Below are 25,817 nucleotides of genomic sequence, written 5' to 3' on the forward strand. Positions count from 1 at the left end.
TCTAAGGGGGACATTAGAAAGAGACAAAGAGTGAGTTAATCTAAGGTTAAAAGTTAACCGACACTTGTGAAACTGGGCCTAACTGAGTCACCGGATGATGCGTTCTTTTTCCATTATTTTGCGCGCGGCTCCGAATTTGGCACGTACAAGTCTTTTCGCGTCGCAAGCGTGCGCGTCTTTATTACACACCTGCAGCGGAAAATCCCGTTCACTCGCGATGATTGCGGCTATTCTTGCCCACTTGGATTTCTCGACTTAGTGCGCGCACGTGATTCCAAGAGAGGCGGATTCAAGATAAATATCTGCGATCGCAGATAAGCGGACTAATGAAGGAAGGAAATGTATATACCGTTTCCTTCCTTCAGTGAAATCATACAATGAAAATAATAATAACCTCAGCTCACATAACGCCGGGCTCTCCCGATAATACGCTGATTTATTTAACTGTTCGATCTATTTAATATCCAATATATGAACGGAGACTCCACGTGGAAAGTTTTAAATCTCCTTTATAATTTTAACTCGGCGACTAAATGTGGTAACTATTCGATTTCAGGCAGACTTATCATTATATTAACCCTTAACTACACGGAGAGAATTTTATATTAAATTTTACTATGCTGCCGCACCAACTGCGGACCATCAAGACGCCACAAGTTTAAATGCTATAATTATAGCATTAAATGCTATGATCGTAGCATTAAATGCTATGTTCATAGCATTTAAACTTGTGGCGTCTTGATGGTCCGCAGTTGGTGCGGCAGCATAGTAAAATTTAATATAAAATTCTCTCCGTGTAGCACACGTCCGCGATCGAACGTTATCTGCACACGGGGTGTTGTACACCCCACACACTTTGAACGTTGGGTACGGCGAAATGGAGGCTCCAAAAAATAGGCTTGAAAAAAATCAAGTACATACATTAAACACTGGAAAATGATACCCATTAGCTTAAACTATGAAATTTTTAGTTTTAAGGATTCAAAAAAATTCTTGAACTTTAAAAAAAAACTGAACTTTGAAAAATTTGAACTTTCAAATTCTTCACTGCGATGCGAAATTCATAGATTAACCGACCGAGAAAGATGCCTAAACTTGAGAAATTCGTTCTGGGGTGTTTGACACCCCGCGTGCTAGTTAAGGGTTAAATTTCTCAATTATGGATTCTGAGAAATGAATTTTATTTGATAGAATTCATTTTAAAATAGCCTTTGAATTTTGCTGAAAATTTAAGAAACGCAATTTTTCTAATTATTTTATAATGTACTAATTTTATTTAAAGTGATACACTCAATATGCTAAATATCGATTTAATTGCACGTGCAATAAATTGATCCAACACGTCATAATTTTTGTTTAAAAATTTTAAGTTTTAAGTTAAGGATCGGCGCGGATACATGTTCCGCGATAACTTCCTTTATCGCCGATGCGGTGTAAAAGCTTTACCACCTTACGTTCTCTCCGCGTTCGGGTCGGAGCTGGCGTTGTACGATATGTAAATGCGGGCCACTGGGAACAATGGCATAGAATCTCTGTGGATTAACCCTATCCCGAAGTAACTGTTCATCCGACGACCTCTCACGCGGAACGAGCGCCTGAATGCCTCGCCCAGCCGTTGAATTTTCAATTGGCCTCGTCGTTAATCTCGATTAATCCCTTGGACCCTTTAGTAAGAAGTCTCGGAAGCTCAGTAAAAACTGCGAGCAAATGTACAAAGCCGCTGGCTCGAGTATCGAGATCCGTACAAGTGGTGTGACCCACTTCTGCCAGATCAAATTTTAACAATGGATTGATCGTTCTATGAATTTGCGATCGATTCTTCTTTCGCGCAAGTTTAACGAGACATATGTTACTATTTCGGGCAACTATAATATGTCAAATTTTTATTAAATTGTTTTATATTTTAATTTTCTATCGATCTATAAATCTTGAAATGACGATACATTGTGCAATTACTTAATAAATTATTTACTTTTGCATGGCATAAATCAAATCTCGTATTCAACCGAATAATATAACGTTACCTAAGCTTTGATAGAGTATATATTTTTCTAAGCACTCTGAATTCGGCATACGTTAACAAACGTCCGCTTTCCCCTTTTCTCTTTTTCTTTCTCGTTCTCATTTCTTTTATCATATTTAAAACATTTCTTGAAAGATCCGTAACTTTGGACAAATTTATATAATTATGTAATCAAAATCAATATAGGTATACTAAATAGTGCTAAATACATCTATTAATTTTAAATTATTTATATTATAATTCTTTACATTTTGGCAAAACAGTAATTTCTAAAGCTCTTTCTGATCTCTAAAATAAATCTATAAACTTCGAAACACGATTAGTGAGTTAACTTAAATTTGTAGCTGTTTGGTAGAACGAGCAATAAAGTATTGCTGAACGGCACATCGATATTTCAACAAAGTAACGAGCGTAGACGCAGAGAGTCGATCGAGCTGGTTGTAAACGTGTCTTATCCTATTCCTGATTCTCATAGTCGGCTTCGTCTCACGACTACACTACTTGCGATTCGACGTAGACGCGACAATAGATGTTAAACGGAATGACAGTTGATCTCTAAAATGCGTTCTTGCCACAATAGTCGCTGTCACCGCGCGTTGTGTAAACGGTTCTCGTTTACACATTATAGTTTTAATCGCGAATTACTGGAAATTATTCGAAAAAGATCACGTCTTTATTAAATTTGTGCTAGAGCATAATCCGTCAGAACTGCTTTTTTCAATTAGTTTTAAGAGCAAAAACGTATGATTATGATTACTTATATTTATGATGTATTATAACTCGAAAAAGGCAGAAGGAGGAAAATAAAAAGGAAAAGAGAAGTACTCGATGGTCTGGCAGCGACTTTGCATTACGGCTCACCAGGAGCTCCGCTCTCTTTCTGCCAAGGTTTTCTAAATTCAGCATTTCTCGAAAGACGCGCGTAAGAGAAAAGACTGCAGTTTTGTCGCCTCTCCGCGCACTTTCCGACAGCAGCAACGGTCTTGAAACTGATTTTGAACATGTCCGTTTTGCGGCGAAGATGATTATTATATGTCGCTGGAGAAGTTCTGACGGCTCGTAAATGCGATCACGTAACTCGACAGGCAAAGATCGGTTGTCGCCGATATAAGCGACATTTGTAGAATGCGCTCGTGCAATTTCGACGCTTTTTTGCAACGTAAATAGCAAAATGAATAAAAATGAGTAGTAGCGGAAAAACAAGTACAGAAGTGTTGAAATAAATGCGGGCATTAATAAAAGTTGAATCTAGACAAATAATATCATATTATTTTAGGTGCTGGAGTTCATAAATCACTCTACGCTATTCTTTTTGGTTGACAGTAAAGTGAGGAAATAACGATGTGTAATATAGAACGACTGATTGTGAGACCGACAATAAAATTGTTGGACGCTTTTCGAAACGTTTTTTTAAATTTTACATCATTTTTGCGAGCGAAAATGAACATATGTCCGTATCAACCATTTCCTCATTTGGCAAAAGTAACGACAGAAATATTTTTATAAAGTGACAACGAGCGTTTTAGCTCTCTTTCGTTCGCTTTTTACCGTCGCGATGGTAATACTTAGCGAAGTCAGTAATTAGCGGTGCCATTTCGAGGCGTTCAATCGTTAAACGGATCATGGCATTCCGCGCGCATCTCTAGAGGCGAGCTTCGAATGTCCTCGTTACAACTCGATTTTCGCTGCGCTCTATATAACTCCTGCTTGAAGATCAGCTTAATCACAACTTTCGCGAAAATCGCGATTTTCTGAACATTAATTTCCGAACGAGATTTCTTAGAGTTCTCAAATTAGTGCACAGGATACACATGATCGCATTTTGACGATCTAAAAAAGAAATGGAACGTCGAAAACGAGATGAAAACGTTAACGAACGGGTAAAGGTTTGCTCGTGACACTCGAGACCTCGGCCTCGTTATATCACAGCTTCACGCCTGGGCCTCATTCGCGAAACGGAAAATATAACTCGGCGCCGTAAATAAAGAACGAAGTTAAGGGTAGCCAATTAAGTATGCAGCCTCATTTATGTTTTTTATTTATATTTGATACTAAAGAGACATAGTAATAGCATTATAATAAGGCAGCCTGGTAATATACTACCTCATTTACAATTTCTATTTATACTTGACAAAATATAAGTATGTCAAGAGGAAAATTAAAATTAAATGTAAATTCTGCCGATGAGATATGGTAATAGTATTCTGATAAGGAGATTTAAAAAAGGAATAAAAATTTCCTATAAATTGTCTTAAAAAATTTACATGTAAATATTAAAATAATTTTAAATGTAGAAAGCACGTTCTCTTTTTTGTGACTGTCAACTTCCGATTGGCAGCGGTCGGACGTTAAGGATGTATTACCTATACCTTCCCAGCCAAAAGTACAGTAATCTGAGAAATCCAATTATATCGGTTGTATGCATACTTTAACGGCTTACTACTATTTAATATCATAACAAGGACATTAATGTTACTGATTTAAGTGATTTTAACCAGTTTTTATTATTATTAACAGCGTATTTGTAAATATTCTTAAGGATGTATGTCCGTTCAGTCAAAATAAAGGGATCAAGCTGAAATTTACAGAGATTGTGCACTTATATGTCCTAAAAACCTGTGTTAAATTTCAGATCGATTGTCTGACTCGTTTAAAAGATATTAATTTTTTAATTTTGTTTTTTAGTTAATTTAAGTTTAAAAAATTAATATCTTTTAAACGAGTCAGACAATCGATCTGAAATTTAACACAGGTTTTTAGGACATATAAGTGCACAATCTCTGTAAATTTCAGCTTGATCCCTTTATTTTGACTGAACGGACATACATCCTTAAGAATATTTACAAATACGCTGTTAATAATCATAAAAACTGGTTAAAATCACTTAAATAAGTAACATTAATGTCCTTGTTATAATATTAAATAATAGTAAGCCGTTAAAGTATGCATACAACCGATATAATTGGATTTCTCAGATTACTGTACTTTTGGCTGGGAAGGTATAGGTAATACATCCTTAAAATCGGCGGACGCACACGGCGATTTATCCGCCGATTTAAAATCCGTGACAACTGTCTCTGTTGGGTAGGAGACGTCACCGGGAGAAGCGACAGCAGAAAATTAATGGAAAACGTAGATCCATCTCGTGATACCTGCGCGCTGGATATAAGTCCGCGGATGCACGTACGGAAGGAAACGAAGAGAAAGAGACAGACGAATGGGCGAAAGAATATATCGAGGTAATTCATGCCTTCGCCGCCGTGGCACAAGGTCGAGGAAAATCGATAGAGCGCAGACAACTCGGTAACGATGCCGCGGAATGATAGCGACCGTGGCACGGTCGGTGGTGACATTCTTATTACATCGCTTATCGCCGTGCGGCATTAAACGGCCAATGATAAAAAGCGCCACTTCTCTATCGTAGTTTATTACGATAATTTCATACACGCGAATGACAGAGGCTGTTCATGAAACATTCAGTTCAAACTACCGCTAGCGTAACTTTGCTAATCGTATCGATAAAAAAATGTCATGCAAATGTGCTCTCCCGTTCTTCCGTAAGTCCGCAAATGCGCATTTTTTAAACGGCAGACCTTGAGAGTTTCATATTGGCGGAAAAATTCTGACAATTGAATAAACTGCAACATACGTTGCAACGTAAATATTATTTGACGTCCGCATACGAATGTAAATCGTATGCGGACTATTCTTTGATTCAAGTTTTATAGTGAAACTTTAGCTTTATTTTAATAATAGATTACTTATTTTCTACAAATTAAAAAAGTCATTCTTTTCTTTAAAAAATTTTGAGAGAAACAAATCCTTTTTTTTAAATTTAACGTTATATTAATATTCAACGTCATAAATATTTTAACATTAGTTTATTTTAACGTTAATTTTACGAATCAAATTGCGAGCAAATTCTGAGAGAAATTGAATATTTTAGAATGTAATTAATAATAAAGAAGCTTTTTAATCTGTGATTGCTCGTAATTCACGTCTCTTAATCATCGCAGATGCAAATTGCGGAATTAAACAAATCCGGGATTATAATTATTATTGTCATTAGCGCGTTCGAAGGATTATATTCCCGGAAGACAAAGTGCGCACGGGGGAAGCAAAAAATATATCGCTGTTTGCCATGATTGGCGGTGCATTCATACCTGATTGGCCCAATTTGTCAATTTACTCCCTCGACGAGGGGCGCTCGGATCGGTCCCGGCGCCGACCCGATTTTCAGAAGCGCATGCTGCGCCGGATATTGCCGGGATAATGGGGCAAGCAGAGCGGAGAACGCGGGGGAGATGTGTGCCGACGAATTTTCATCGAAAACCTCTACCGACCTCGAGCCAGTTTTTCCGACGTGCTCAAGAAATATGATCGGCACTCGATCGCATCTGTGAAGATTTATGCGCAACGATGCATTCTACATATATAATATTTCGGTGACTTGAATTGCTCTTTTCGAGTTTTCGAACGGACAAAACATCCGAAACTATCTCCGCCGGAATCAGGACTTTCTCGATAGACACTTGAACCATAGTTTCTCAGGCGAAAGAAGGGAAAATATTAAGACACAACAAAGTTTCTTTTATTAAAAAAAGAAAGATTACAGAGAGGTTAATTTATAACTATAAGTTGTTAAAATAAGAGCTGTGGATAGAACTTTAGCGCTTTGCTTGGCGTATATCATGCATGGATTCTTCACTTTTATAGGCTGATATTTTAGACGCTTTAGATACGTAACACCGGTATCGATACACTCTTGCGGAAGCAATCTTTTTTAGACAGGCGGGATTGTAGAGCAATGTTCCAAATAAATCAACAACGCCCTTCCGGCATTTATCCTATTGCTTCAACTTTTCCTTTTTCTTTTGCCATTCAGACTTTCCGTCGTCCATTCAATGTCGCGGTTATTTTCGTTGACTCTCTGATACTCATTACATATGCGATCGATCGCGAAGTAACCTCGGCAATCTTTTCGCGCTCTGCAATATTTCATTTAATTCATTAATTTTGACGATACGGAACTCAAACGAGCGACACACGAACGACGTACGATCGGTAAAGTATTTAAAAGACATTTACGAATGTAAGGTATTAGAATGTATTTATAAGCATTTTTGCAACATTTATTATATTTAAGAAGCAAAATAGTGGCATTGAATCTATAATTGAACGCTAAGTTTAATATTTCATTTACATTTACATTTTTCATTTACAATTAGTTTCTTTATCCATGTATTAAATTATATTCTCGGCATACGAATTTAACGAATTTATGTTGGGGAAAAACTTATTATTGATCCTAAAACAACACTCTGGAATCCAATCATTATACCATTTCTCGTTATAATAATCACTTTCTCAATAGTAATATGATTTTCTAATAATAAACAAGTCATAGACAGCACGAAAATGCGAGATTCAGAAACTGTGGTACATTTAATAGGTCTAGGTAAATGATATCCTTTATTCTCGTGTCCTTTTGATTATGATAAAAATAACATGATGGAAAAGAAAAGGAAAGAATGAACAGATAAAATTGGATAAGTGATAAATCATAAAATGGATTTATTAAATGTGTCTCATAAGAGTATCAAGAAAAAAAATTGAAGAAAATGAAAAAATGTTTGAGATAATAATTAAATGTTTAAGGTAATAATTGAAGAAAATAAAAAAAAATGTTTAATATAATTTTTTAACCATGTCAGAAATTTTGCGATACTTATAATTGAATGTTTGAGCAATCAGCAAATATATAATGAAATACATATATAGGTACGCGGAACTCGATTGATATATGATTGAAAATAATAAAAAATAAAAAATTTCTTAAAAGTAGGTTTATTCGCAAAGTGGAAGATTTTCCTGTCTAAGACCTTAATTTCGGAAAACCCTCCAATTGATCTCCCTCTTTGCACGCTCCAATTCTCTCCGGGCCCGTCCCACGCCATTGTTTTTCTCTGTGTTCCATCATTCGGCGACTCGCTGTCGTTGCCTCCGTTCGATCGACCGTTTATGGGGGTCGACTATCCCTGTGAGCGTTGCGATTACAGATATTGATACAAGGCGTCGGACCCGCGCGCAAGAAGGTAAAAAGGGTGAACACCCCTCAGTCCTCATCCTAGGTCACGTCATCACTGGCCTTTTCTGGCCGTTGCCACGTGCAAATTGACGTGCGATCCGTCCGCTTCACAGATTTTACCTTATAGAGTTACGTAAAACATGTGTGGAACACTTTTTTCCTCAAATCGTATATCCGAAATGTCAAAGGCTCGGCGCTTCCTTTTGTAAACGTCAAACTCCCATCAACTAGATAGATCCTCGATTTCTCATATTTGAAACATTGAACCCGACATGTGCATGTTTCACGCTACTCACTATTTTTCGTTATAAATTCTTGTTTTCTTTTCTTCCCCCCCCCCCCAAAACGTTTAGGTGAAGAACGCGATTTGTCTGCTTGAAGCTGTTGTCTACCCTGCGGTGACGTGACTCGAGTAAACATGCTCGAAATAATAAACAGCGCGTAAAATTATCGTCGGCGTTCTATTTAGATCGTCGGAGCTTCGATCGCTGGTGCGACGATTAACGTGCGAGAATAAAAACAGGAAGTGGTAGCCGGATACACTCGTGTAGAAGTCGAAAGTCGATAAGCGAGAACCGATAAACGATCGTCTAGGTTTACGTCGCAGTAAAATACTCATTGGTCCCTAGTTGCATTCGACGAATGCGCGCCGGTCAATATTTACTGCATCGCCCTGAACCGCTTTCTTTAAGGACTACCCAGTCATGATCGATTAATCGGCTATATACGTCATACAGAAAGCTGTAAAATTTTTTACGATAACGCTGAAAAATATATCTGACACATCAATCTTTCTTTTAAAAACTTCATATTATTATGTTTTACAAATATTAATTTCTAATCAATAGCATTGCATATAGAATAATCCAATTTAATAATGATTTAATTTATTATGCCCCCCATGTGCGAATTTCATAAAGGCTCAGTGCTGGCTTGGTACTGGTGCCAGAGTTACCAGTACTGGCTGACAATTCTGGGCCAGTACAAGCTAAGATCGGGGTCATTACTGGGGCAATGTCGGAATGATAACACGGGTCCCAGTCTTGGCGCCAACTTTGGCCCGACACAGAGTACCAGTACGGGGACAACACTGATTGCCAGTATTGGGCCAACTCTTGGCGCCAACTTTGGCCCGACACAGAGTACTAGTACGGGGATAACACTGATTGCCATATCATACTCGCGGCGTGTTGCTTTCGTGCCGCGGTCGTTACTTCCGGCGCAGCTCGAGCAAAAAGCTTTCTAAATCCCCTTGCGGCGTGTTGCTTTCGCGCGGTTGTTACCTCCGGCGCCGCTCGAGTGAGAATTTCTCCAAGTCCAATTCGGTCTTTCGATACTCGTGGCAATGCTGTGTTCGTATAAGTTACACGACGGTGGCGATCGACTACGAGCGCGAGCAAACGGGAAACGATGCTCCCCGCATCGACTTCGTCGTATGTGCCCCTTTCGTGTACGTATTCTATGGAATGCGTTGTGCACAAATGTTTTACACATTTGTACGGACCAAGCGAAACGCGTTTGCACGTCCGTACGTATCGCTCGTGTCGCTCGGCTCGCCGAGCGCACCGCACCTCTTATAGTACCCAACCGGCCGGCCGAGCGATCGGCGACGCACGGTCTTACGCACGGTCGCTTACGGGCGCTGGAGGCGAAATATCGAGACCATCGGGACTTGACCGCTGAGAGCGACGACGACGGCATGAACGCGGTCGTTACCTCCGGCGTGGGCTCTAGCGAAAACTCCCATCGCGGCGTGTTGCTTTCGCGCGGTTGTTACCTCCGGCGCCACCCGAGCGAAAATTTTCTAAGTCGACCCAATACATGCCCAGTACTGAGCCGACTCTCGGCCGTAGATCAATATCATTTCTGGCCTTATACACGGTCAGTACTGAGACGAGACTCGGCTCAGAACAGAATATGGTTGCATGGGGTACTGGCACAATACTGATCTAGCGGTTTATCCGTACTGGGGCAGCACCACCCATCAAGTCTTGGCAGCCAATATTGTGCCACTTCTGGGCCATGCGGACAACTCTGGCAGAAGTCCGACATTCGCACATGGGTCTGTATATTTTATGGTATAGGCACATTACACGGAAAAGAAGGATTAGCTATTATAGCAAATCTAGTCGTAAGATATGGATAACTAACATTTTTTGCAGCGAGAGCTATAATTTAGCTCTTTGTTAAAGTTTTGCTACTATTGCTAAATTATAGCTCTTGCTGCAAAAAATATAGCTCTCGCTGCAAAAAATGTTAGTTATTCATATTTTACGACTTATAGATTTGCTATAATAGCTAACCCTTTCTTCCGTGATAATTTCTGTGGATATACGCTTAAAGATATTTGAGAGAATTCTGAATTTTTTTCTTTGACTTTCTCTCTCGTCGTACCGTCGTATTCGCGACGCAATACATTTATTTTTCGGCAATTCCCGTGTTGGAGTTAGCTAAAAACGTTCATGGCCACAGATAAATATTATCGACGTCCATCAAAGCCACCGGGCGTCATATAACATTTTAAACCGCGTTAGACGATTCTCACGCTTGTTCCGTCAAATATTTAGCTTTGCCGCGGGAGAGAAGGTAGCATACCTGCCATCGAGTTTCGTGACATTCTTGGAACAGCGTGGAATTCGCCGCATGCATGAAAGATTAGATGCCACGGATTTACGAGCGCCTCTATCGCGTTTCTATCAATTTAATATCACGCGAAAACGTTCCATCTTTTTCCTCGCTTGGAAAACGTACCGAGCAGAGGAAACGCCTGCCCGTTGTATCTCTTTATTGAATTATTCAAAGCAGCTTCGGTCTTTATCGTAATTGCATTCTCCTTTAACTCCGCGACGGTACATTGAATTAATTATAAATTCAATTGGCAAGGCAAACTGAATGAATGCATTTGTGTATATAAATATTTATATTTACTATTCTCATTATTGTTTCGTTATAATAGCAGTATGTATAAAACGCAAAATTAATAAAATTAAGGGTTGTTTAACAAAATTTATTTTAATTAAGGTGATTATGAAATTGAATGTGTACATGTATTGCCAAAGTATTACAAATCGATTATATAATATTCCCTAGTTCAGTAAATTTTCTTTGGTAGCTAAAAATATCGATTTTTCCGATACTGATTCTCTCCTACGCGATCGCTGTTATTTCCGCTGCCGAAGAGATCAGAGATACGATGAGGGATTAGATCCCACGTTGGGCAATAACTTTAATCCTATTCGTCTCCTTTCGCCTCATCCCACAGCATTACGCGATTGCAATTAAGTTTTCACTCGGCAGTAAGTCCGGTTTCGTGTAATTGGAATGTTGAGTTTCACACTAAATCTAGATTTACTCGGTAAGCTTTCGCACATACGATATTTCGAAAAATCGCGTAATCGAGAAGCTGAGAGGAATTGTTCGGAAATATCATTTTCACGTATATTACACTGGACGATACGCGAAATTTTCTAAAATAACAATTCCGTGATCGGCATAATTTAACATTTTGAAACATTTCCGTGTGTTAATTAAGATAACTAAATTATTCGGGTTAAATGAAATTAACAATATATGGATTGTATCCTGCACGCTCGTTTAACCATGGTGCCATTGTGGATAATTTGAGATGAATAATAGTTCGAAATAATACGTTTCTGGGGTGTCGTCTCGCCCGCCTAATTTTCTGACGTCGACCGGCTCACCTCTCTTTGAAATTTTAAAGTCGCGCACGCGAAACATTTCCTATTAATTATTTCGCATTAATTCGTGAATTACCACAATCGCTCATTTTTACTCTGTTATTATCTCGTTAATCTAAAAAAATATATCTACAAGTACATAAATTATAAGATAGATCTGTCAGATATTTATGTGACATATAAGTAGAAAACACATCTAATTAATTTTTACTCTATTATTATCTTATTGATCTAAAAGTACATATCTGCAAGTACATAAATTATCAGATAGACCTGTCAGATATTTATGTGACAAGTAGAAAACATCTAATAAGTTCATTTTGTCGATCATTTGCAGTTGTTTACTGTCAGTATTGACTGAATACTTTGAGTAGTAACACGTTAATAGCACATTTTCTTGCATAATCGTGAATGTCATTTTTTATCTCCTTAGGACAGAGGTCGTGGTTATTAATAAAGCTGAGCTAATTTCGGGAAGCATCTCGTTAATTAATAATTGGGTATGAGAGAGAAAAAGAGAAGAGAAAAGGAATCAAGTAGAAACGGGTTGTGCATCGACACATATTTAATCAGAACATAGAATTGTGTGAGAGAATTTTTTATATCTGAAATATTGGCAGGCAGCGATAAATTGCAAGTTATGGCATATCAAAAATATTCCTCTTATTTCTAAATTTAACAAAGCTAAGGAAGTGCATTTATCATAACAAACAATATATGACGAGACTCCTAGGAAAAAATGTAAAACTTTTACTTCTTTTTTACTTTTTTTTTAAATTTCTTTAAAGCACAATTTAGAAAATAGAGCAATTATAATAATAAATTAAAATTAAAAAGTGCGTGCCTTACGCCGTTTGATCTATCTTTTGATGCCCGAAAGTTGAATAACATCAGTATTTTTTCCGAGAATTTGTAAGGTAAAATTGCGAAATTATATGAACATTCTCGAACGAGATTGTCTTTTATGTATGAAGATATACTTTCGAGTGGGATTATATTGTTAGTACATGATATACATTTAATCCCAGAATCCGACCACGGATTCCCGGATTAAATGTATATCGGTACACTGACACGCGCGAGTTAACTTGGATGCAGAGTAGGCGGCTCCCTGACGAAGTCTCCCGCGCGGTGTCGCTTTTTATTGTAGTCGAAAAGCATCGGGCGAGCCGGGAACAGACGATAAACCTCTTTTACAGACGCGATAATCTCCATGGAACGTGGCTCGCATTATCGTCGCGGGGACCACCCTGTACCCGGGGCATGTACCGGGTGCACCGCGTGGTAATAAAGTATATATACACGCGGATTGGAGACGCAGACTCCGCTGTATCGATCTGCAATGCCGCTCTCGGAACAGAGACGAGAACAGCGGGCAAGCTTGTCACCGATGCGAACGGACGGCGGATCGAACTATTTGCTCCACCAGATGAATCCTTCGAACGAGTTATTTGACGGCGATTTATCCGATAGATACCTTAACCATACGTGCAAAGTGGGCCGCAACCCTAGAGAACACACACACACACACACACACAATACACACCCAGCCCGCTTCGGAAAACTACAACTTTATCATATATCTTCTCCAGAGTTCTACTTTTCGGAAAAGCAATAAAGCCTGAATTGAATCGTTAATTAGTAACTAATAACTTAACTTGGATGTAGAATTGAGAATTAAGAATTTAAGATACCGATTCATACCGTTATTTACACTTGCAATATCGCATTTTAATTAGTAAAAAACCTATATATATTTTTAAATACCTCTGATTTATCACGTTATATTGCCGCTACGACAATAATATCTTTTGTATTTTTTCTTCTTTTTCACATCATCTGAATTATCTCTGTGATGCAGTTATTGCATTTGCGTTTTTCAATCACGACTGAATGCGAATTGCGATCTCAATCGAGACATTCTTCGAGTTCTTCGGATTTTTTCGAGGTGCATCTTGATTCGCTGTGTGCAAACTCGCGATCAGTGTCGTACCTTGTTTAGTCGATCAATTAGGATCATTAGGATCGACGATGTGTCGGTTTCGCGGTCGATTGACGCTGTTGTTAATTACGATTTCATTATTCCTACTGTTACTGCGACACTACTGTTAATTGCATACATTCAGCGTTATTTACGACTACAAAAATTAGGTGACGTTTAAATTTATTTTTTTATAGTTATTTGTTGCGACATTTATTCCAGTCTAGGTGAAAATTTATCGAAAATTAATTGGGAAGTAAAATTTTATTGCACACCTGACAGATTTCGATATTTACTTATTTCGTGTAGAGAATCTCCGTCGTAACTCATAAATTTTTTATCATTGAGTAATTTCGTGACACGTTTTATCTCGTCCCTTCGAAATATCTTCCCGTCTCTCCAGATATAGATCATCCTGCATAATGCGTGCGACCGAATTGCGCGTTTTAATGTCAGCCGTTTGATGCAACACCACCCGTGCAAATTGCCGTGAGGGAACGCTTATTAAGGACCTCGGTGCCCGATAATCCGTCCCTCGCAATTTCCAGTCGATAATTCACCATCGACCTTGCACATTTAAGCGACATATGCGATAAACCATATAAAGATGCGGCGGTGAAGTGACCGGTGGTTATAATTTGTTCTTTCGTCGCTAGCTCAAAATTGTATAACGATCTTTCGGACACTTTTGTGTTACGCATTTATCTTGCAGTTGTTTATTCGCGACAGCTGTCTAGTGTCTCTTCAAGTTTAATTTAAAGTTCCATGAGAGTTGCTGCGAACCAATTTGAAAAGTTGAGCATCAGTTTCTCAAAATCAGCTTTTGTTTTACAAATCATTCCATCACTGCAATTCTTAAATTTATTATATTATCGGAATTGTTTAACGTTTAACGGATTATGGATTATTTCAATTTGTTAAAATAATTGTCTTTTGTGGAAAACAACTTTTTCCATTTTCGCAAAAATCCTAAAATGTATTTTAATTATGTAATTCTTTTCAATATTTAATTTTTAATTGATGTTAAAGGAGAGATTTAATCACTTAGGAAGCTCATGCCTCAGAGATTGGATTAACAAGCCATTGTAACGCTCGGGAAGTGTCTCTTAATCAGCCAAATCCGCAATGGAATTTCCTTTAACCACTAATCGCTGATTTCCGAAATAATTAAAGGGCGCTTCTCTATCTCTTTAAGTTGAACATCGCCTTGGAACAATCTAAGAGCGGAGCTTATCTCGATGATAAGCAGATACTTCTTATAATTGTTTAAAAGCCGTTTTCCAGTTTTCTTTTAATGTTAATCTCCGATCATCTCTCTAAGTTGTTAATCCTCGTGTTTCCAACGATATTCATCCCGTTATCTTGTTGTGTGTCTTAATCGCGTGAATCGGCTTGAACGTGTTGTATATATTAATGATGCAGATCGAGAGCCAAGCCGTCAGTGTCAATGTTGTTTACCGCGCTGGGATGCGATGTGAACGCATACACACGCGCATCTCACAGATTTACACAGCCACGTGTATGTCCGACGTGCTGTGCATACCTTTGACCCAGATAAGGGGAAGTCGATGCGATTCTTATCCCGGGTCCATAGCCGCAGGGCACCTCCTACGGTGTTGAACTTAATGGAGCTTGAATACGCGAAGATGAGAGAGGACGATCTCGGTGCTCGAGGCGATCTTCTGGAATTTCCGCCAATTTTGCCGATCTATCTGAAAGTCGCCGCATTAATTCTTACCCGGTGTCGTATAACAGAAGAACGCTGCGTGAATATTAAACTTCGTATTTTATTAAAATTTCTGACAAACGTGTCTATTCTAAGCTTTACTCTGTGACTTCACACAATATCGCGCGGATTTATTAAAGTATTATACACTAAAGCCATGCCGAAAGCTATCGAAATTTTAAAAAAAGATTTATTGCACAAACATTTTATTTTATATACTAAATAAAAGGATTAACGAAAATATTTTTCAATATAACAAATATCCAATTTTTCATGCCAATATGGATAAATACTCTGATACAAAAAGAACTTGTTGAAAAATGTTGAAATGCAATGTTTAAAAAAATATAATGAAAAATTGGAAAGAATTATATATATAAAAATATTTTATGGACCTGAAAGAATTTAAAAAATGCTCTCTCGGGCATTACTTCCGACAAAAGTTTCATTTGTCTCTGTTAAAATGTCGGATAAATGTTAAAATAAATATAATGTACTGAATAATACGTACTGAATAAATACGTACTGAAATGTGTAAAGGTAACATTCGATATTTATATTTTAGGAGTATTATTGGAAATTCATTTTCCACGTTTCCGCGCGGCTAAACGCTTAAATAAATAGGGTTTACACAGAAAGCCTTTCGAAATGAGAGTTAATTCTCCTTCTCGACACGCGGTTCGCGCACTACCGCGACACGCGGGGCAGGAGAAAGACGTGAAGAGGACGAAGAGATGAAACGAGCGCCGAGTTCATCCCCGAGTCGGGGGTGATGCGCGCGCGAGGCAGAAAGTAGGGCAGTGGGTGAGCGCGCGCAGCGCGCATCCCTCACGCTTGCGTAACGTAACGTTACCCCGGCTTTTACGTCATCGTTCACCCGGGGATGACGTCATCCCCAGGCTGTCGACAATCCCCGCTTGCCCGGCATCTTTCGCCGCCGGTGCTTCAGCCACCATAAACTCGCCGTACAAGTCGGCTCTCCGCGCCCTTCCATCTGTCCGCCCTTAATGACGTATAACGGCACGGGTGAGACACCCTTCCACGTCCCGGAGAAAATCGAGCGGGTTTATAGCTTTCTTATAGATCATAAGAAACTTGTTCAAGATGCACGCTAAAAGTGTGAATCTAGGGAGGCCTTAGATTGGAATCGAAAATTGGGATACGAAGTATTTTCGGGATTAATACCTCTTCTCGTTTACTTCTTATTTAAAGACATTTGACGAACTCACAAACGATATTTCTTTAACAAGAATTTCTCCGGCCTGAGTCTACTCCGACAACATTGAACTTTAAATATCTTTGTAATGGACTCTCTGATTCTCTGAGAAATTAAAGTTCCGTAGGAAAGTTTATTTAGGATTATAGAAAAGATATCATCGTCTATTATAGAAAAGATTTCGTTGTCTATTTTTAATATCTGATGTTTAATCATGATACTTTAGATAATATAATCAATCGTTTTAACGAAAATAATTCAGAGTTATCAAATAACTTATAAAAATAATAAGAATAAAATCAGAATTGCAGTACAAAAATTAAAATTATTCAACAAATAAGTATTAGAATATAAATTATCCGCGTCCAATTTTCTCTATAAATTCTTATTTGATCTGAAACCTATTTGCGCTTATTAGTTATTTCCGCGAAAAAAAATCCTTATTTGTTTCTTTATATGTTTATTATCTGAATAAAATCACGTCCGGCATTATTTTCTGTTAATTAATGTACCAACGAGATTTCTTGACGCTCTAACGTACAATATTGGCACTTTTATTTGCTCCTCGTCAGCGATAAAAATCGAACAGCCAGCGCTACGATTCGTGTAGACCTGTTCGTAACGCGTCCAAAGTTTCTGCCCTATATTCTGCTCGTTATCCCGAATACTCCTCAGCATCGCGGTTTCACACGAGCATCGTGAAGAGTGGCACGCGGTAACGCCTCTCACGGTTAAATTATAGCCAACCCTTTTGCAGAGAGCAACCGTAATATCCATCTTTCTTTTTTCGCCAATTATTTTTCGCGAGCAGCTCGAAAGTAGAATTTTAAACCACTCTCTCACCATTCGATTCCTTATCTCTATTACTTCCTGTTATCTCTCTCTAGTTCTAATAATCTTACCTGGATAATTTATTACTGCAAGAAGCATACTCTCAGGGTTACTCAGCCTCTGGGAAAATAACTTTGCGTTCTCCCTTACTCTGAAAGGAAAATTCTCTAAGATTAAAATTTAATAGTAATTACTTAGCTTGTTACTTTTGTTTGAAGAATTCGATAATTTACTCTCTAATGATATTCTAAATGATTCTTTCAATGTGAGACAGAGTCATCAAGGACGATCAATTATTAATAATCGATGTCATAAATCGACCACTTCGTACGACAGTTCCAAAAGCGGTCAATTATTAGTCGCTTAAAGATAATGACACAACGGGATGGCAGTTTATGTGAACATCAATTTAAGTGGAGTGAACTTTAAATAGACGTCAGTAGTTTAGTTTACTGACGAATTAATTCCTGGGTGCATTTCACTTAGCAAAATTACTCGACAAGAGTTGCACACAGATTTTCTCCATCGATCTCTCTTCCTTTTTCTCCCTCCCTTCCTCCCTCTCTCTCTCTCTCTCTTTAGGAATCTCCTAGGAATGCAAATTATCCACTGAAAATTAACAGGATCCGAGCTTGAGATTAAATAAACTCTGATCTAGTGTTCGTGACATACTCGCAGCGTTATTGTACGTGTATATTGTCAACGTATGCTTACAATATAAATTTATTCCACCGCGTTACCATATATCATGCGCAATACAAGTTACACAAATTGATTTGGATTTAACACGGTGAAATTGATATTGATCCTTTATTTTATTACGATGCAAACATATAGACGGCACGTACGGCACGTGTAATTAAAATGTGATATATCAGGATCGTTCAATTTTTCGCAATTTGATGGTGAATCTCTGTGTTGCGCGATGTTTCGTGTTACATGCTACTAATTTACATTGTTACATGCATTACGCTAATGAAATAATAACGGAATCGGCAATTACAACATCGCGTGCTCGCTCTGCTCGAGTGAACTTTAAATTTTCCCTCGGCGCGGTCAGATTGTCCATAATCGAATTAGTTCGCTCCACGTGTTCTGCAAACTCCTGTCGAAAATTACGAAGGTCCGCTGCAACTCATTCAACGTTTCCCGATATAGGTGCACCGCATGTTGTATCGATCGCAGCGACCATCGCTATTCCGCAAAATTGTGGCTATTTGCAATAGAGATCCCAATATCATTTTGGTCGTGTCTTTTATCATTTAATATTCTACTCCGGGGAGTCACTAAACTACTAATAAATTGCCGACGTTGCAAAATTTAAACTAAGATTTAAAGTAAGAAATAAATGAAGTACCTGTATTTTTCTTTTTATTTTTTGTTTTTATGATAATCTTTGTAAGAAAAAATTCCGGATATTTCATACAACTAAAAATACCAATTTGTAAGTGAAATGCGAGGGAAGCAACATTTTCTTCTTCAAATATAAAGTGGTTTACATAGAAATTCGCTGTTAGAAATAAAAGATGCGGACCAGAGTTCAACTCGAGTTATTAAGTCACTATATTTCTTATGTACAGAAGTGGGAATAAGAGCTACGGAAAGTCGAAACTTTTATTTGAATTGCTTGGTACAATGTGCAGCTTGATGGCTCGAATCTATATGCGGCTTCAAGGCGATTCACCGTCTTTACGATAATTCCACGAGAAGTTCCGGCGAACAGAACTTTGCCATCAGTTTCATTATCTTTCTCCAATGAGTATTTCCTTATCGTGTGCCGGCTTTGCTGCTGTGAGAAGCGCGCAAAAATCGGTAATAACATTTTAACGATTGCATCTCGCAGCGAGATGCACGTAGGCGGTTTTATGCGAGCATAAAACTAACTCTCCGTCTCTCTCTCGATCTCTCTTTTTTTTTCTCTCATATATTTTTCGAAAACATGCCATTCGTCACTGTATGTACAGGGAACGGCACATAACATCGCTTTAATTAAGCCCGTATACATGAAATTTCACAACTGGGTTGCACGCTCGCTAATTTACTCGAACGTGCAAATTTTAGCACCGCCGCTGTTGTGCACGGGTTAAATTCGCCGATTTGTATCCGTATACGAAACGTTAAATTACTGTTGCGTTATAAATTTCCTACAATAATGTTCTGGAGTCTGCCTGCATTAGGTCGAGTCGTTATCTTATTTTTCTTTTTATATAAATATATAAGATGGCCCAGATTTCTCTTACACTGTTAAATTCGTAATGTCAAATTATCAATTGTGTGAAATGACTCAATTTGAGTCATTTTTAAAACCATTCCTATAGGTCGGCACTGCCCCTATTCAATATGTCGTTAATTTAAAACAATGTTAAATTTTTACTTCATTGGTTTGGTCTTTAACAATGTTAAAAATTAATCCAATGGAGTTAAAATAACACTGTTTTGTGTTAAAATAATAAATTTCGACACACAGTAGTTAATGGTAGTTAAAAATAACAAAATGTTATTTAATTCAGGATATAGGTTTAAATTTCATCCTTTAATATTTAACAGTGTAGGCTCTCTATTGTCAATGATCTCATTGATTAATTTGAGAAATCGATCATTCCTTAGTTAATCTAAAGAAAACTACGCTTAAATTTTAAAAACTTAACCGGATGTCGTGTATCTTTTTGTTAATTTTAAAGTTCTCGACTTCTATAGCTTCTAAAATCTAAGTTATAATTTCATAATATCCGTTTTAAGTAGAATAAAACAGAGAGTCAGACTGTAATCGAATAGTCCGTATGAATGAATTAACTCTCTATCATCTTTTGCTATTTCGCAAAAACAGTTATGCCAGTTCGTTGATATCGATGAACGTTTTTCGATGCAAGTCAAATTTGCCTGAGCTCTCGGGACGGTTCCTATTATTTTTGAACTCTCGTATTCGATTCCCGGATTCTCGCACCTCGCTATTCGGCTTGCTAGTTACGAACGGCGAGAGAGAGAGAGAGAAGAAAAAGGGGCTACTTTTAAAATTCATATGTCGACGGCGATAGTGGATAATGCTTGAGGAAGACACCGGTGCTGTACTGCATCAAAATTACGAGCGGTTAGCTCTCTTTTACTACCAATGGTATAATAAAATTATATTATAGTAAAACTGCGCCATATTATCCGGTGGGAGTTAGCTACCGCAGGGCATTTTAATTTCAGCGATATAATTTTCATTGTCCCGTGAGTCACTCTTGTATACGTCATTACATGAGGCAATGTTATCTACTCGACATCAAAATGCAGTGAGAATAATTTTGTCGTTGCATTCTAGAATACGCACGCGCGCGCATGTTTTCTTTTTCTAAAGGAAATGAATCTTCCTAAAGGGAAAACTTGAAAAATACATTATTAAAAGAAAATTAAATAATAAACTACATATTAAATACTTAAATGAAATTTTTTATACCTTTTATACTTAGTGGAGATGAGCGTTAGAAAATATGAAATCCGAGATTAGTTTAAATACGTGAACATCATCTTCGGCATATTATCACGCTCTCAATAATATCTCCACTCGTAAGTACACGAATGGTGCTTTGCATAACGGAACGATTGCGAACGGTTGTGAGATATCACCTGGGTCTCTTTTCCTTTTTTTTTTATATCGCGAAGCTTCGCTTAAAGCTGGTGTTCCGATTTAAAGTCGGGCTTTAAGCCTCGGTTTATGTGAACATCACGTAGGTGTGAACATAAATAACCGGCGCTGCGAGTGTGGAGCCTTTTTCTTTTTCGCGCACACGTGTATTTACGGGATAGAGAGAGAAAGAGAAAAGACATGTGTCTTGCGTTCGTCGAATAATGTTTGAAAAAAATCACGCGATCGCGCGATCGCCGTAAAGCGTCGACATGTCTTTACTCGCGATACTCGTGCAAAGACGATTTATTGTATCGGAATCGCAACAGGCACGGTAATCCCGCGCTTTTAATGTCTGTAATTCGTCTGTGTCGCGTGTTCTTATTCTGCTCTCATCTCGTGCGAGAGACAGACAAATGAATTCGTCGCGCGGCGGCGGCGGTTTGCGAATATATGCGAATATGCTGAAAAAGTGGAAATTAAATTAAAAATGAAGTTTAAGGGCAAATTGGAAGCATTTTTTTTCAGTTTTGTTTTGTCCGTTCTATACGGAAAAACTAGGTCGACGAAAACTGTTTTTACTCGACTTCATTGTCCCTTGCATTTCTTTCGAGAGAGACGAAACCGTGACCCGCTTTCGCATCTCGCACGCATTCAAATCCGTCGTAAGTGTCCGGCCAAAAAACTTGGGTGCCCTCCGGAAGGGCAGCTTCGTATACGCGAGGAGCGTGGTCCGACGAGATAACACTGGCGGGAGGAAGAGGACGGCTGATAAAAGAGGCGACCACCTAATAGAAAAGAGGGAAAGAGAAGAAAAGCGGGTAGACCAGGCGAGAGAGAGGAGGCGAGCGCTTGCGGAGCAGCATGATGAGAGGAGAATGGGGACGAAGGAGGGTAGCGTGGACCGAAGAGAGACCGAGAGGGCATCCGCAGGACGGATGGTCAGGGAGGCAGAAGGAGAGCACGCGGGGTGAGCGAGGGGAACATCCCCGGGACGCGCAGGCGCCGTGCGAGGGTGGAAAAGCGGGTGAGAGCTGCTCACTACGCCCGGGACACCTCGCGGTCCTCCGACGCGGGAGGAGCGAGGGGGGGCGCGTGCCGAGATGAAGCGAGACAGGAAACGCATCGTGGCCGCGGGGAGTCAGGAGGAGAGAGGAAGATCATCGAGAGGAGAGGGCGTAAAAGCGCGCGCGCGCGACGACGAAGGGGCGCAGGGGGAGAAGGAGAGGAACCCCTGGAAAAGCCGGGGAGAACGCTTTGTCGCCGTCACCGACCCCCTCGCAGTAGCGCGCGCGGCAGTCGACGTTTTCTGCGAGGGAAAGCCGCCGTCGTGCGAGTCAGCATCGGGCGATCGTTGCACGCTCGGCACGTTGAAGCGATCAACGTGTGAGGAGAAAGAGCGAAAGAGAGAGAAGAAAGAGGGAGGAATGAGATTGGAAACGCGCGACGAGTGAGGGAGAACGGAGGGAGATTTGGTCCAGGAAGAGACGCGCAAGGGTGGTGACCCGTGACTCCGCAACGCGCCGGGGAACGAAGCAGCCAGTACGTCCGACACACCACGGATTGTACCACTGCGCTCAGCTCAGTAGCGACTGTCCGCGATCTAGTCAGCCGCGGCGCAGTAGCTACGCTCCGCGCTAGTCAGACGCGCGCTGCGCTCCCGCTTTCCTTGGTGCGCCGTCCGACCGTCTGGTCTCCCTGGTGCCGTCCCGGTCGCAGGATCGCATCGCGGCGTCGACTGGTCCTAACTATCAATCGCGGTGGCACGGTCTCAACTGTCTCGTTATTTATTAGACGATTGATATCGAGTCTCGAAGAAAATCTAGAGACGTGACTCGATCGCGTGCGTATCTGTGTGTATACGTGTGTTTATTGTGTGCAGCGCAATCGCGCGATCGTTGATCGGCAAAGTACTTCCCGGTCGGTGGGAACCGCGACCGACCGACCGACTGATCGATCGAACGTACGTACGCCAGCGCGCGTGAATCCAGCCGAACCCAGTGATCTCGTGACCTTGTGACACCGCCTGCGAGAGAAGAGGGGGGAGGGAGGAAGAGATGCACCCGCTGAGAGACTGAGAGCGCCCGCCTCACGGCCGTACGCCGCTCTCGCCACCCGTGTCGCGCGGCTCGGCGCACGGCTCGGCTCCTCCCAGATCGCGAAAGGGTTGACGAGAGGGATCGAGGCGGAAAGTAAGTCGCGCGGAATTTGGCGAACCGTCGTGCGAGAGGAGCGCTCTGGCCTCTTCACGAGTTTCCACGTCTTCTTCCACACCTGAAGCGTTTCCACGGGATTTCAGAGATCAAGATCGATATTGAGCGCTACCGATCTATCTGCGGCCCGAGATTTCCACGTTGGATTGTTGGTACAACCATAACAACCAGTAAAATCTGTGCAATTGCAAGATACTCGAAAATATAGACCCCAAATCAGCTAGATCCCACATCGATCGCATACCGATTTTGTGATTTTGTAGTTCAGTTAAATCGTCATTCCTGGCGAATCGAGAGGATAGGTCATCGAATTTTTCCGCTCACTTTTCGCCAAAAATTCTTGATCTCGTACAACGGGGTTCAGAACGATCATCGATCGGGATTTCGCAGAGATCGACGTCGCAGCGATTGATCTTACGCGTAAATTAGGGTAAAAGTGCAGTTTCACCTAAAGCCTGTATCAAAGTAATCAGTACAAATAAAAAAAAAATTAACGAGGAGAGACATCCTGCGGGAAGAGGATCCTGCGACGATCGAGATAAAGATCCTGCAACTCACGCGGGTGTCGGAAAAGCGTGCACGGCACTGAGCTTTGGGTGGCAGCTGGAAGAGGGGGCCTCGTGTTTCCCACCCCCGGTCGGTGGAAAATCGAAGACGTGTCGAAACTACCATGAGCGAGGGCACGCCGAAGTCGCAGATCAAGATCGTCGTGCCCGACGGTTCGCCAGCACGTCCCCAAGCTGGTACGCATCATTGCATGTTCCCCGACACCCCCTTAATTCCGCTCCGATCCGCTCAACTTCCGCGTGCGCAAAATACGTCAAAATTGCCTTCTACAATCATGAAAGTATACAGATTTGAAGTAGGGCAATAGTACCTGGAAAAATTTCTCAGTGTGTATGGGTTAATCAATTATAGTATGTCTTGATGAAAATAGAAGTTTACTAAGATAAATACGTTTATTGACTCGCCTCAGGGTTGCAAGGCGTTTTGTAGGGACGTTCCCAACCCTTTATTCCATTCTCATCCAATACTACCCTTTCTCCTCTCACTTAACCCTTTGGACCAACGGCTTAACGTCTCTTTCCGAAAGACGGAGCCCAGTTTGCTCCGCACAAGAGCCTATCTTGCACGGAGGGCGCAGTTTTTCGGAAAAAACTTTCCATCTCACATGGCTCTAGTAGACTCGAACCTGGTTCCTCAGATTACGAGTCTTAGATAGAAGTTTACTATTTATAGAAAATAGAAATTAATATATAGCAGTAGTAGTAGCAGATAAAAATGGAGAATTGAATTCTTTTATTAGAAATAATGAAATTAGAAATTGTACGAGCTGATTTCATATATGTTGTTTGAAAAGAAATGTTTGGCGCGCGCAAGACGCTAGCAAAAGTGTAGATCATTTTCTTTTTTAAAGACTTTATCGACTTTCTGCGAGTGTTTGCATATTAATGGTCGTTACTTACCGTCGGATATGCTCGTGAAATATGGGCGTTGGGTAGGCCATAATTGCGAAGAATAATCGCGACTTAAAGAGACACTTTCTCTTTTTGTTGTTCGTGCGAGTGATGAGAAGCGCCACTCTGTCTTATTCTGTCTCGCCGTTAATTGACTCAAGGTTATCCTTTTGCATGCACACATACATATGTCACGCGTGTATGCAGCGTGCCCCTCCGCTCGATGCAAAGTCGGTTGCTGACTGTCGCCGTTTTCGTGACATCCGCTTTACGACACTGAAGGAGAATCACTGACAAAGTCGCTTTTTACAATTGCATTTAACTATTCTTTACTCTGCAACAGTCGCGAGTGATCGGTTCTTGTGATAACATTTCCAAAATTTGAGATTTTCCATCGAGGAAAGCGACGTTTGTGAATCTTCATGCGAGCTTAAAGCTGTCGACTCGCCAATTCATTAGTGTGATTAATGTTAATTTAGGCCTTGGGACATTGTTTTAATCACGCAACTTAAGTCACAGAATACCACCCCATATTAAAATATGTAAGCCATATTAAATATAATAGCAGTTCGAAATGGAATGTAGATGCTGAATTCAAATTGAATGTAAAGTTTTGATTGTATCTTAATATTTCAAAGCATAATAAAGAATCAGTTTTGCATGGGAAATAGTTTATTAATAATGTAAAATTTCCGGTGAGCTAGAATATGAGAAAGACTTTGGGATAGAATCTACCCCCCCTCCCTCCACTTGTCAGCCACTTGTTATGAGTTAGGATCTCACACGTATCAAATTTTCTTCGCTCACGGATATCTAGCGTTAACTTATCCAGACAGCTTGTCTAAAATATGTGATAAATCTGAGATTTATTTTCTTTAGTTAAAATATTTAGATACTAATTTTGATTTATGTTTGATCAGAAACTCCATTCTCAGTTATGAAATTTCAGAGATATATAGATAATCATGTTATTCGTT

The 25,817-nt window shown here is 39.9% G+C and overlaps 1 protein-coding gene and 1 pseudogene across 8 annotated transcripts in view; one reads left to right on the forward strand and one right to left on the reverse strand.

The window, feature by feature from the left end:
• Kcc (solute carrier family 12 member kcc) overlaps nt 1-25,817 on the forward strand; it is a 78,211-nt gene that overhangs the window by 26,964 nt on the left and 25,430 nt on the right. Inside the window, exon 1 of one of the 8 annotated variants that reach the window (XM_071709390.1) lies at nt 22,424-24,126. The exons of the other annotated variants lie outside the window; for them this stretch is intronic. Within the exon in view, the coding sequence (XP_071565491.1) occupies nt 24,054-24,126 (73 nt within the window). The 5' untranslated portion in view covers nt 22,424-24,053. Of the gene's footprint in view, nt 1-22,423; nt 24,127-25,817 lie in introns of those variants that run through there. 8 annotated transcript variants of the gene reach the window in all.
• LOC139774204 (uncharacterized) lies at nt 21,621-22,514 on the reverse strand (annotated as a pseudogene).

Source organism: Temnothorax nylanderi, unplaced genomic scaffold (genome assembly GCF_030848795.1).
Source record: "Temnothorax nylanderi isolate EJ_2023f unplaced genomic scaffold, tnyl_v1.0 TNYL_tig0076_pilon, whole genome shotgun sequence".
NCBI classification, from domain to species: Eukaryota; Metazoa; Arthropoda; class Insecta; order Hymenoptera; family Formicidae; genus Temnothorax; species Temnothorax nylanderi.